The sequence below is a fragment of the Protopterus annectens genome, chromosome 13.part0 (genome assembly GCF_019279795.1).
Source record: "Protopterus annectens isolate FY-2018-M chromosome 13.part0, PAN1.0, whole genome shotgun sequence".
In the NCBI taxonomy this organism is placed as follows: domain Eukaryota; kingdom Metazoa; phylum Chordata; order Ceratodontiformes; family Protopteridae; genus Protopterus; species Protopterus annectens.
This window is the reverse complement of record NC_056747.1, coordinates 56,853,143-56,868,086: the sequence shown is the minus strand read 5'-3', so window position 1 is coordinate 56,868,086 and position 14,944 is coordinate 56,853,143. Positions and strand designations below refer to the sequence as shown.

The window sequence follows — 14,944 nt, the reverse complement described above, 5'->3', positions numbered from 1 at the left end:
CAGTAGTTATTCACTGGGCAATGTTTATGAGGGAATAGCATGGTGTCTGGGTGATGGTGCATCACCAGTAGTTATTCACTGGGGAATGTTTAGGAGCTGATAGGATGGTGTCTGGGTGTGGTGATTTGTCAGTACTTATTCACTGGGGCAGGTTTAGTAGCTGATAGGATCATGTCCGGGTGGTAGTGTTTTGTCAGTACTTATTCACTGGGAAGAATGTTTAGGAGCTGATAGGATGGTATCTGGGTGGTGGTGTTTTGTCAGTAGTTATTCACTGGGGAATGTTTAGGAACTGATAGGATGGTGTCTGGGTGTGGTGATTTGTCAGTACTTATTCACTGGGGCAGGTTTAGTAGCTGATAGGATCATGTCCAGGTGGTAGTGTTTTGTCAGTACTTATTCACTGGGAAGAATGTTTAGGAGCTGATAGGATGGTATCTGGGTGGTGGTGTTTTGTCAGTAGTTATTCACTGGGCAATGTTTATGAGGGAATAGCATGGTGTCTGGGTGATGGTGCATCGACAGTAGTTATTCACTGGGGAATGTTTAGGAGCTGATAGCAAAGAAAATAAGGGACTCAGAAATCAAGGATATAATTGCTCTGGTAGTATAGAAACACTGGCTCTATTTACAGATGATATTAATTTATACCTGATAAAATCAGAAAATGACATTTCAATGTTGTGTAACATTATGGGACAGTTTCATATCTTTTCAGGATACAAAATGAATGAATCTAAAACAAAAGCAATAGCTTTAAATTATGTACCTACACATGAATTGGTTCAGTAATATCTGTATTTATGTGAACATGATAAAATTAAGTACTTAGGAGTTTGGATTAAAAAGGATTCTGGTGTGGCAGCTAAGGGTATGTGAGAAGAAACGGCACCAAAGATAAAGCAAAAACTTAGAAATTGGACGCTCTGTTGTATGGATATGGATAGCAAGATACAAGCAGTTAACAAGTTTTTAGTCCCTTTAGTTTTATGCACACATCAGGTATAGTTTTAACAACTTGAGGAGAAGTTGTGGATAACAAATAATAGCTGAAAGATTTTATCTGGGAGGGGAAGATGGCAAGAGCCAAGAGTAATAAGCTGATTCTTCCAGTAGAGTAGGTGTGGATTGGGATTACCCGATTTGAAGGGGTGTTTCAGAGCTACACATTTAAGGCTCTTATACATAGCTCAAACAGAAACATATAATTCAGAGTGAAAATGGATGATGATGAAATACAGGGGGGGATCAGGAAACAAGGAGAGACTGGGAGTTTGGATACAGATCAGTACGGAGAATAATAACCGTACAGAATATTATATTCATAAAGTAGCAGAAGGCCTAAGAACTAAGCAACACATGAAATGGCGAAAGAAGATTCCGATAGGGATGACAGCAGTTAGGGCTGCAGACAAGAGACAAGAAGGGGGTTGAATGTATTGGAGAAACTGGCAAAAGAACTGAGGTGTTGGGAGCAAATAATTAGAAAAGGAAAGGTAATAGAACAGGAAGAGGCCAATAATTCATTTGGACTGCAGTCGAGACTACCTTCCCTATCAAAGACTAATATCAGAGTATAGGCAAAGAGAAAGAAATAGAGGTGTCGCAAAATTATTTCCTTCAAATGAAGAAATGGGTGAATTTTTTTAATTTTTTCATTGAAAACAATTTCCACTCTAGCTGAAGTACAGACATTACTTCCAACAGAACACAGATGAAACTGAAATTTTAGCAGCTAAATTACGCAGGTGCAGACATTTTATCTTTTATATTTCAGTCTTCCCAAGTCAAGATAATATTTTTTAAATTCAGCAATACAAATTATAGTATCATGAAATACTGTGTGGAATAAAATGCTTCTGTTTCTAACATTATTACTGCTTTATCCTAGTATAAGCTTAGAGCTACAGAAAATAGACTCATGCATGTGAGCGACAGCCTAAGAAAAACAATTACAGAGTAATGCTCAAAACAGGACGTGTTTGATTGTTGTTGGAATCTCATGTATTATTCAGTTAATAAAACCATCGCTTTCTAAACTATGCATTTGACAGTAACTTACAAAGATTCTAACAGATATGTTCTTTCTGTGAGGTGGTGCATATTACTTAATTTCAAGAAGTCTTGGCCCAGAGTTTGGTGGATCGATCGGTCTCATATTTGCGTTTGCCAATGCAGTTGCTGCGGCCATGTATGTGGTGGGCTTTGCAGAAACCGTCAGTGACCTTATGGCAGTAAGTACACTCATATTGCCTGAAATAAGTTGTATTTCATTATTTCCAAACTCATAACTGTTGTGTTTTTATAATTAAAGTTCTGTCTACATCTCTTTATTCAGTAGTCAAAATATTCTCATATGCAAGTGACTTTTCAGATTCCATATTTCATGCTTGTTACAGAGTTTTGGAGGGTGGGTGTAACAGACAGGGCACATAAGGCCCACTAATCACATGTGGCCAATCTGGAAGTGTTTGAACATAGCATTGCATCATTTACAAATGAATGTCAAGTGTAATTCAGCCCAGGTGCTGCATGAAGTTTGTTTTCAGATCATTACTTTGATCTCTAAAGGATGCTGCCATCCAAAATTATAAATAAATGTCTAGTTTCCATAAGTAAAGTGGTGACACTTAGGTTCCTAGGGTCATAGGTAAGTATTAGGCAAATGGTCTGCATTTCATTAAAAGCCTCTCTAAACCCCCCTATCCAAAAGTTCCAGTGAGCTTTCTGGAGGGCAAGGTAAGATAGGCCATGGGGAGAAATTGAGGCTGCCCATCCAATTATCTAGGTGTACCTTTATGGTGATAAGGGTGCTACTCTGCTTAACATTTACTGGAAGTTTATTCCAAAGCTGAGGGATACAGTGGGAGAAGAATCTATCACAGCAGTGTGTCTTACTTATGTACAGATGAATGTTCAGTTCAGTTAACTGGGTATTTTATGTACCATTTGTAGTGTCTAGGAATAGGAGGTCAAAGGGGAGTGGATCCTTTATGGTTCAAAAGGCTGGATACAGATCTCCACAGAGAATGAATACAGACAGAAGACTGCCAGTTGGTTCTGATAACTATGATTTTTAAGACCACTAATCTTTCAAGTTATGAATCTTTGAAGTCTCTCAGTTTGAGTGATATGTTTAGACAAATACAAGCCAAAAGATGCAGTATGTTTAATAATGGGTCTGATGAGATAAGAGTAGAGGGACATTTGGTCTTCAGAGGATCTGGTGGAGATGACTTTGGAATTTAGATGAGCCAGATAGAAGGCTTTTGATAATGCTGTAGAGACAAGATTGTCAAATTATCTAAACAATGCCTAGACTCCATGAGACAGTGTTTGATCAGATGTGTATTTTACTTATACAGTATGGGAAAATGTTTTGTTTACTAAAATGAACTATGATGCATTTTTTTTTACATTTGAGTCCATTATATGGTTTAACCAATGTCGGACGAATACTGTGCCAGTGGAAATTCAAATAACAGCATGCAATTTACTGTCATCTGCAAACATGCAGGAGTGTTGGCCTGAAGATCTGAAAAATAGATGCCAAATTAGAATGAGCCCGATACTGAGTTCTGTGGTGCACCATGGGTAGCTTTTTTGCTTTCTGAAGTGGCCGTGCGATTCTAATCACATGAATTCTATCAGACAACCATTTAGGTGTCCATCACACAACATAAGGATTTATTCTCCATTTTAAAAGTCAAGAAGGTTTGTGTGGGGAATAATGTGAAATACTTGACCAGGTCCACAGATGATGTGTGTACTACATAATCACTGCCAGTTGCCAGTTCTTCAGACTAGTTACTTATTCAAATAAATAAATGAAATTAAAGAGGTAGGCTCTTCTTTTAGCTAAAGTGATGAGGGTCTAGAGAGAGACACTAATGAGCTTATAGTCATCAGAGTTCATAGCTGGGCCACCCTTGTGTAATCACATTACAATGGCTCTTTTCAAGACTTCTGGAATGTAACTAGTGGACAGCCTTAAATTAAAAAGGCTATGCAGGGTTCCAGATATTTGGTGCTGACAATCAGGCAAACTGGTATATAACTGGGACCCATAAATGAGATGTTCTTGCTTTTAAGATGGCTTAGAGAACGTGCCCCATAGTAATTAGAGAGGGTGGCTAGGATTGTGGAATCAGTGGAATAGCTATAACAGTGCATGGGGTAAAAGTTGAACTAAATTTCTCTGCTAAGATATTAGGTATTTTCTTAGCTCTGAACATTGCTAGTTTTTAACTTTCTGACATAGCCAAAAAAAGGTTTGTAGTTATTTTGGTTTTAGCTGCTTTTTTAAGTTCATACTCAGCTTTGAGCTTCCTGCTGGTCCCCTTAAGTTCTTTACCTGTTTGATCAAGTAAGCTCTTATTGTAAGAAGAATGAGATCTCTTGTAAACATTAAACAATTTCTTTATTTCTTTCTTTTCTTGAACAATTTATTTATATGGGTATTATTTATAGGGGATTGTTTTTAAAATTTTCATTATATTGTGAGGACGGGTTCTGCTTATCAGTGTAGCTATTTAAGTGACAGTAGAAGTCAAAGACACAGGCAGCAGCTTTAGCAATGGGATCCATCAGAGAAGGATTACCGCAGAATTGAATTAGGTTATCAAGTAACTGAAGAAGGTTCACTTTTGAGAAGTCCCTAAACATAGAGATATTTACAGGGGAAGCAACACCAGTTTTAAAGAAAAAACAAACACTAACTAATGGTCTGATTTAGTAAGACAGGATGATATATATGGAGTTGTGCTAGACATGACCATGATTGTAAGGACAAGATATATCAGGGCCTCTATTAAGATGGTTAACTATTTGTGAAAGAGAGTTAGCATTTATAATGTCAAGTTCTGGCCATTGGCAGTGTGAGTCAACCCCTTTACCGGTGGATCATTGAAGTCCTCCAGTATAAAAGTTTTGGGTTTAATGGGGAGTTTAGATACTGTATCATGCTCAGAAGTTGGTATAGAAGCCGGTCTGTAGCTAACTATGCACTGGTTATTACTTTGGTTATCAAGAGTTTGACAGGTCGGAGTTCAAATGTGGTGTCCCAAGGAATCTAGTGCAACGTGATGATAGGCTTAACAAATACTTGTACTCCCCCACAACTGCCAGTAGGTCTGATTCTACTCCCCCACAAATGCCAGTAGGTCTGAAGACACACAGGGCACTAAACTCAGGAACAAAGGGAGTGCTTTCACTGATCTGTAACTGTGCAGAAAAAATATAAAACTATAGACCCGATCCCAAAAGTCTTGCTCTGAGTGTAAATGATTTACAGTGGTGTAAGGTGATCATTATCCTGTTCCTCTGACAACTAAGCCATTCAGACATTATGGGTGTTACATTTGTTCTAAGTTTTATCCAGCCCTAACTCCATGTACCTGGTGAGGCACTTGGTAGGGATGCTCAATGGGCAGTTCACGGAGGATGTTCCCTCACTTCTGTGAATGACATTCCCCCTAAGAAGCTCTGCAACCCCCCCGAAATAGCATGAGCAGTGACTTTCCTGGTCTAAAGCGGGGAAGTTAAACTACCTATTCTTCCCCTGGGCGGTTGTCCAATCCTAGGCCCCCATACTATGCCCTTTTACCCCTCCCCCTCTCGTGCTAGGGTTGCTAACCTAATCCCCAGTTGCCTGGATTGCAGTCAGAGCTCCATTCCTCTTCACCATGGAGCTAGAAAGGACTGTACCTATTGCCTGTTATTTCATGCTGTCATAGACTGTCTAAACATCTTTAGTGACGTTCTTAAATTTTCCATTCAGCCTCCCCAAATAAATTTAATATATTTGACCTTAGAATATAAGGCAGCCTGTCTGAAATACATAATGCTTATTTGGTAATTCACCTGTTAATGTTTATTTAGTAATTCACCTATTAATTTTTGACTTATCCTTTCTCCATAACACTCATAGTTTTTTAATTGCTATCATGATCTTAATATCCTACTGCCATCTGATTTTATATCTGGAGTGCTTTCACCTTTTTAACTGCTTATCCTCTTATGCCTCTTCATACCCTACGTACCAATATGCTTTCTTATTAGTCAAGCCTCCTACCAATAAGCACTCTTATTAGCCAAGCTTCCAATCAATAAACAGTCTTTTTTTAACTGAGCCTCCTACCAATAAACATTCTTAAGAGCTATGCCTCCTACCAATAAGCACTCATATTAGCTGAGCTTTCATCCAATAAGCTCTCCTATTAACTGAGCCTCCAGCCAATAAGCATTCATAAGAGCTGTGCCTCCTACTAATAATCACTCTTATTAGTCAAGTTTCCTACCAATAAGCACTCATTCACTTCACCTGCTACCGATAAGCATTCTTATTAGCTGAGCTTCCACCGAATAAGCACTCTCATTCACTGAGCCTCCTTCCAATACACATTCTTATTATCTATGCCTGTTTACCCACAATTTCCTCTACATATATATTTTACTTATTTATCCATTTATTTGTTAAGCTGGTAAATCCAGTAACTACAGTAATCCACAACTGACCCTGGTAACCATCGCCCCATAAGCCTGACTAGCCTGGTCTGCAAGGCTATGGAGCACATCATCATGGAACTCATTAACAAAGACATTGGGAACCTCCAAACACTTGACCCGACACAGTTCAGCTTTGTTAAGGCAGATCATGCCTACTAAACCTGGTTGACTTCTTCGAGACAGTCACCAAGGCCATAGACGAGGGAAAGGTGGTTCACACAGCCTACCTTGATCTCGCCAAGGCGTTCACCACCATTCCTCATTCGGGTATTATAGAAAAACTCATCGGCCTGAACATAAACCCCTGCATCACAAGATGGGTTGCCAACTGGTTTACAGACAGAACTCACACGGTAAGAATAGCGGGTTCCAGGTCCGACTCTAAACCAGTCACAAGTGATGTCCGCAAGGCTCGGTTCTGGGACCCCTATTGTTCGGCATATATTTCTCAGAAGTACAGGCAAACACAGGAGGACTATGGCTAACTAAGTTCGCCGATGTCTGCAAACTGGGAGACATAATTGACTCTCCGGCTGACACGCACATCCTTCAAAAAGGCCTTACTGAGACAGACACCTGGTGTCAAAGTCATGGCCTCAAGCTAAATACCAAAAAATGCATAGTCATCCTGTTTGGGAAAAACAAAACACCCATGAATTACCACATAGGCGGCATCCCCCTTAATACAGAAGAGGTAATAAGAGATCTGGGGACCCAGGTAGATAGTAATCTCTCCTTTGACAATCATATTGCCAAAGTAGTTAGGAAATCCTTCTATGTGGCCCATCTAATTACTAAGGGGTTTGCATCTAGAAATAAAGAGGTTATAGTGCCCCAATACTCGTCACTCATCAGACACATCATAGAGTACAATGCCCCATTTGGGATGTACCTCACAAGACACTTCCAACAGCTGGAAAGACCACAAAAGACCTCACCAAGAGGATTACTGGCCTCAAACATATGTCCTATGCAGCCTGACTGAAAAAACTCCAGCTGTACTCAGTGGCATATCGCTTACTCAGAGGTGATCTCTGCTTGACTTACAAAGCCATGTCCAACTCAGAATTGATGGACATGCTCCACCTAAAGAAATCCAAGTCACTGCGAGCCACGAGCTCTAGTGAGCTAAAAAAAAGGGATAGATTCCTGTCACAGAGACTCCCCCATGCTTTGGAACAAAATTCCTAACTACATTAGGCAGAGCCCCTCACTAACACTCTTCAAGAGAAGCCTTGACGAGTGGATGGGTAACAGAAAATACACCCCTGGGATCACTTCATTGGCTCTGCTTGTCAGAGGCTTAGTTAATTAATCAATGGGGCAGTGAAATTCGACACACTCTGGCTAGGCTTAAAAATGCCCTCAGGCAGATAGCCTAGTACCTACCTATGAACCTATATATAAGTGTCCATTTTACCAGAAACCAACGAATGCTGCCTTGTTAAGTGACTGTTCCAAATTAACACAGTGAGTGAGTGCTAACACTGCATGCCAAAGCTTGTTAACAGCTTGGCACGTTGAACCCTTTGAGATAAGGCATTTCTGTTTGAAATGTTGTGGTACTCTGCATGTGATGTGGTAGTGCTTATTGCATTAAGTGTCAAAACAATGAAATGTTGCTTCTTTGTACTTCTGATTATCTTAATAGGGCTTAATACCACTTTCACCACTGGAGGTATTTTGCTGTTCTTAACTGTTTCACAGGTTCATAGGTGTTTACTAGGCTAACGACCACAAGGGCCTTTTTAAGTCTAGCCATGCATCCCAAATCTCTGACAAGTTCTGACACCCTTGATAAGTGTAAGCATGGGCCTGGGGGATGAACCATTTACAGGTTATCTGTTTGCATTAGAGACATAGGTGCCAAACCAGGAATGAATTTCGGTTTCCCATCCAATTGTCCAAGTTGCACTTACATTGGGTTAGGGAGGAACTCTGCTGCACATGAATGAGGAGCCTGTTCCATAGACATGGTAATCTCTGGGATACATACCTATCTCTCCAGCAGGTCCTATTTATATCACAGGCAAGGTTTAGGTCTTTAGAATGGGTAATTCTGGTACTGTCTGGTTTGCAGATATACAGGAGGTCCATCAGAGTGGGGTCTGACAATGCCCTGTATGCCAGGCATAGATCTCCCCTCAAAAGCCTGTAGGAGACATAATACAGGGATAGGGCCTTCAGGCGGTCAGCACAGAACATATAACTTACGCCCTGTATTCTTTTAGTGAGGAGCCTCTATGGATGTTCCATTTATTGGATATGCCTGGTTAGGTGCATACCAAAGGGGGCATTGTACTCAGTGATAGGTCTGATGAATGTCAAATACAGTAGTACAATGACTTCCTTGGACTTAGATGTTTATAAGTTGCACAACACAGAATGATTTCCTCACCACTGTAGACACGTGATGATCAAAGGCTAGATTACTATCTATGTGTGTCCCTAAGTCCCTGACTACTGGGTCAACTCTAAGGGGTGTGTTGTCAATATGATAGTTACCAGGGATGGATGACTTCCCAAAGGATACTATTATGCATTTCTTGGCATTTAGTTTTAATCCATGGCTCTGACACCAGTTGTTTGTCTGTGTCAGTCCCACCTGGAGAACATTTGTGTCAGTATGAGATTCAATGACAGCTCCTTATTTGCAGTCATCTGCAAATATTGTCAGCAAGAGACCACTGACATTGGCCCTGACTTCTAACAAGTAAATGCCAAAAAGGACAGGTCCAAGGAATGATCCCTGAGGGTCTCCACTAGTGACTGGCCTCTTTGTAGAGGTGGACTCTCCAGTTCTAACTTCCTGGGTCCTGTCTGTGAGACAGTTGGCAATCCACTGGGTGACATATGGGTTTGTACCTAACCTCTTGAATTTGTCAACAATGCTTGAATCGGGTATTGTGTCAAATGCCTTGGCCAGGTCAAGGTAGGCAGTGTGAATGATTTTGCCCTCATCCATTGCTTGGGTGACCTTCTTAAGAAAGTCCACCAGGTTGAGTAGGCATGATCTGCCCTTGACAAAACCAAACTGGGTTGGGTCCAGTATCTGGAGGTGGGTCTATATTAGAACATTGAAAGATGTAAACACCAAATGTTTAAATGTCAAACTGTATTCAGCGAAAACTGAAAACAACGAACATACAGAACAGCGAATTTTTTCCTAGGGAAAAAATTCTCTGCTCCAAAACACATACACACAACACAAGCACACCAAACAAACAGCAATCCACACACATGCATCTAAAATCTGACACCTAACCCTACACTAAACTATACACACACCACTAACTATCCACTTACCTTAACCCAAACCCTAACCCTAAGGTCCGTCACTATCACACACTCACCTCACCCACACCCTAACCCTAACTCACCTACCCCACCCTAACCCTCACGTTCACGCAATTGCACACTTACCTGACCTGCGCCCTAACCCTAACTCACCTAACCCACCCTAACCCTCACATCCATACAATCGCACACATACCTAATACGCGCCCTAACTCACCTAACCCACCCTAACCCTCACATCCACACAATCGCACACATACCTAACCCACACCCTAACCCTAACTCAGCTAACCCACCCTAACCCTCACGTCCACACAATCGCACACATACCTAACCCGCACCCTAACCCTAACTAACCTACCCCACACTCAATTGCACACTTACCTGAACCCAACCCGTAACTTTCCACCACAGTGCTGAAAATACCGAAGCAACAGAAATGGACAACCAAATTCTTTCCCTAGGAAAAAATTCGGTTTTCTGTTGCTTCAATATTTTCAGCTTTCGCTGAATACAGTTCGACATTTAAACATTTGGTGTTTACATCTTTCGATATTCTAATATAGACCCTCTGGAGGTTTACTATATCTCTTTTGATCATCTCCATGATAATTCTTTCCATGGCTTTACATATAAGACTAGTGAGAATTATGAGTCTGTAGTTTCCAGGGTCTGCAGATGGTCCACCTTTGTGTTGAGGAATGACTGTTGCCTTCCCCATTCATTGGAGGCTACAGTTAAGTAGTAATTCCAGACATCCTGATAGGTCATGTTTCAAATGTTGCCTTCTCCATTCATTGGAGGCTACAGTTAAGTAGTAATTCCAGACATCCTGATAGGTCATGTTTCATGCTATTTAGAAGGCATCCTGGAATATTGTCTGGGCCCATTGATGCAGTGTTCTTTGTCTTAGAGAAAGCATTAAGACCTGTTCCCTAGTGATAGTAGGGGGAATTATATTTAAAGACATTTCCTGAGGGAAGGTTGAGGGGGAGAAAAAGAGGAGTAAAGTTGGAGCTGAATTTATCAGCCAGGAGGTTTGCTGTATCTTCTGGCTCGTATATGTGGCTCCATTTAGAATGAGTTCTGCACACAATTGTGTATTGCCTTTGAGGTTGCGGACATAGCTAAAGAATGCTTTGTGATTGTCCTTGGCCTGGGAGGCCAAACTTAGCTTAAATTTGGCTTTGGCAGATGTTATTTGTCCTCTGAGTTGTTTGTTTAGTTTGATGAGAGTGCTTTTATCCTGCTGGGTGTTGCACCTCCTAATTTTTGCCATGATTTTCTTCCTCTTGTTATACAGATGATTGATTTTGTGATTCCACCAGGGTGGCTTGTTTTTGGACTTAGTTCTGTACTTCTTCCTAGTGGGTACAGCTGCCTCTATGCAGCTATTAACATGCTTGTTTCTGTGAACAGTTCTGCATATGCAGAAGTGTTCTCAGGGTTTATAGGGGCTTGAAATTTTGCCAGGTTCTCACATAATAGCAGGAGGCTAGCCTTAGAATAGTTCCTGAATATTCCTGGTTTAGCTGGGGTTCCAGGTTTTATTTTTCTTCAAAGAAGACCATTTTGTGGTCTGACCTTACCAGGGGAAGACATTACAGTAGGGGGTGTGCAGCACTCTCCCATATTAGTGAGGATCTGATCCAGTATGGTTGCACCCCCTAGTCGGTGTATTGACTATCTTGTCCAGGGAGTTTGTGTTTACAAAATCAAGGAATCTCTGTGCATGTACGTTTGATGTCATATAGGATTCCCAGTTAATAGTGGGGTAATTAAAGTCACCCATGAATTTGGTATTGGGTTGGATGGTTAGTGTTTCTAATAAGTTTAAAAACATGGTATGGGTTTCCTGGTTCATAGAGTGCAACCTATAGCTCGCAAGGAAGTGGTACTGGATTTTACCTATGGTGATTTGACCATGGAGCACCTCAAGTGCATTGTCCTGTATGACCAGTCTTGAAGTATATTTATTTTTGATGCAAACAGAAACACCTCCACCTTTAGTCCCTGCCTGTGAAGTAGCTGTTCTAAATGTGTGGAAAGCATTATAATCCTGCACTGTTGGTGTGCTGTCCGTGGCTTTAAACCACGTCTCAGTGATCACACAGACATCAGCATTCTTTAGGGTAAAGAGAGCTTCCAAGGAGTGGAGTTTTATGTTTAGGCTCCTAGCATACCTTTAGATTGTCTTGGTTTTGATTTGCTATGTCGGAAGTACTTTCAGTTTGACATTGCCTAAAAAAAGGCGCTATGGGTGAAGACTATGTTTTAGCTAATATTCGAAAGCCTAGAGGGGAGAGGTGCAGACCATCCCTGGCAAAGCAGCGTGGTCTGTTGACCATCCCCTTCCATGTTGACAAGTATTGCAACCCCTTAGGCTGACACCAGAAACTAAGTCAATTATTAAAGTCAATCATCTTTTGTTCATATTGTGGCATCATCCTTGGAGAAGGTAAAATGCTGGTCAATGCTAGGCTCATACCAGCCTGAGATACATATTCAGAGAACTGCATGATGTCTTTCTTCATATAGTCTAGGGAGGTACATCTCAGGTCATTTACTCCCACATGGACTATGACTGAGTCATATTGGTAACTGTGGTTCAGTGACCTGAATGCATGTGTCATGTCATGATTCCTAGCCCCTGATAAGCAACTGACCATAACTTTCTCCTTACTCAGCCTGGTGAAAGGGACATCAGTGTGCCTCACTGACTGCTGAGCAAGTTTAAAAGGTCTACCCAAAATACTAGCTTTGTTTTCTTTTTTTTTGGCTGTTTGTGTTTTACTTCCTCTATCTCCAAGAAATATTGGGGGATTACTACAGCATAATGATTGATAGAGGTACTGTAGTAGTGCTTTTCTTCTCAGACCCCCGCTGGAAGTGGGCTCTCCCAGTCAGACTTTCCAGGTCAACAAAGACAAACAAATAAATAAATAAAACATCCTCAGAATTGGCTCCTACCCTCAAAAACAAGCAGCTACATTTTGAATTTTAATAAAATATCAAAATGTTAATGTTATTTTTATGCATCAACATATAAAAAAAGTAAAAAAAGGTCACTTTTCTACATAAATATTTTCTATTTTGGGGTTCGAAGTCACAACAACATCATATATTTCTATTTTGTTAGATTTCATAATTTTATTTTCAACCAAACTGAAAGCTACACTTTTGTTTTCAACTAATTATTTTGTAAATGTTGCAGTTTATAAATTTCAAACAGACATACTCAAATGATAATCTCTCTACTTTGCTTCAACATAGGTTCATAGGTATGCACTAGGCTAACAACCACTGGGGCCTTTTTAACCCTATCCATGCATCAAAAATCTCTGACAAGTTTTCGTACCCTTGGTAGTACAAGCAGGAACCTGGAAGATGAACTATCGCTTGTGTCCATTAGAGAAAAAGGTGTCAAACCAACGGGGAATTTCCAGTTACTTATTTAGTTATCCAAGTTACACGTGAAATGGGTTAGGTAGGAACTCTGTTTCACAAGGATAGGGGGCTTATTCCAGAGAAGGGTAGTCTCTGAAATTCATACCTGTCTTTCCAATAAGTCCTATTTATATCACAGGCTAGGTTTAAGTCTTTAGAACAGGTAATTCTAGTGCTGTTTATTTTGTGGAAATGCAGGATGCCCATAAGAGTGGAATACTGAATATGCCTTGCAGTAAAATAACTAGGGTGAGACAAAAGGGGCAACTGCTGAGGGGGGGTTGCCATTGGCCAGTCCTGATCTCTGTTTAATGCATACTGGCCTTGAATGCCAGTATTGCATTTATGGTCACACCTGAGAGCTGTAGTGCTCTGTGTGTGGTCTAAACTGTAGCAACTGCTTCCTAAATTGTAGCAAGTAGTTTGCTATAGTTTAAATGTAAAAAAAAATCTTTTTTTAAACCAACGTCTGAGAGCTATAGCGCTCCATACAATGTATAAACTGTAGCAAGCAGTGTGCTACAGTTTAAAAAAGAAAAAAAATTAGTGCACTCTGTGCTGGGTATAAACTTTAGCAACTGTTTGCTAAAGTTTAAAAGAAAATATAATTGTTGTTATTTTAATAAAATGATAGGAAGAGGGATGGGAGTAAGGCACAGAAACAGCACCTGAATGGCTAGGGTGGGGGTGTTGTGTAGCTGGCTGATGTGTCAGTAGAAGGAATGGACTTTTCTTCTTTGTTTTATTTTGTTATTAAATGGCTGAGGGAGTGGGGCACTAGTTGGTGGGACCAGCACAGGGCACTGGTTCAGCCAGCTATGCTTCTGATGCCTTGTATGCAGGCATCAATCTCCACTCAGTAGACTATAGGAGAATTAATACAAGGACAGGGCTTTGAGGTAATCTGTATTGTTATTATTATTGTTATTTGTGTTCTGTATTATTGTTATTATTATTATTATTATTATTATTATTATTATTATTATTATTATTATTTGTGTTCTGTATTATTATTATTATTATTATTATTATTGTTATTTGTGTTCTGTATTGTTATTATTATTATTATTTGTGATCTGTATTATTATTATTATTATTATTACTATTATTGTTATTTGTATCCTGTATTATTATTATTATTTGTGATCTATATTGTTATTATTATTTGTGTTCTGTATTATTATTATTTGTGTTCTGTATTGTTATTATTATTATTATTATTATTTATGTTCTGTATTGTTATTGTTATTATTATTTGTGATCTGTATTATTATATTATTATTATTATTATTGTTATTTGTGATCTGTATTGTTATTATTATTATTTGTGTTTTATTATTATTATTTGTGTTCTGTATTGTTGTTATTATTATTATTATTATTATTATTATTATTGGTGTTCTGTATTGTTATTATTGTTATTTGTGATCTGTATTGTTATTATTATTATTATTATTATTATTATTATTATTATTTGCGTTCTGTATTGTTATTAATATTATTATTTGTGATCTGTATTGTTATTATTATTATTGTTATTTGTGTTCTGTATTCTTTTAGGAAGGAAACTGTCTGGACAATCCAGTTGTTGAATGTACTTGGTTAGGTACATACCAAAGGGGACATAGAACTCAAATGATAGGCCTAATGAGTGTGAAATACAGTGGAACAATGATCTCCTTGGACCTAGATG

General features: G+C 39.4%; 1 protein-coding gene across 1 annotated transcript in view; it reads left to right on the top strand.

Annotated features, from left to right (window-relative positions):
• LOC122787830 (solute carrier family 12 member 2-like) overlaps nucleotides 1–14,944 on the top strand; it is a 1,020,929-nt gene that overhangs the window by 159,241 nt on the left and 846,744 nt on the right. Inside the window, exon 5 of the mRNA XM_044054742.1 lies at nucleotides 2,095–2,234. Within this exon, the coding sequence (XP_043910677.1) occupies nucleotides 2,095–2,234 (140 nt within the window). The remainder of the gene's footprint in view (nucleotides 1–2,094; nucleotides 2,235–14,944) is intronic.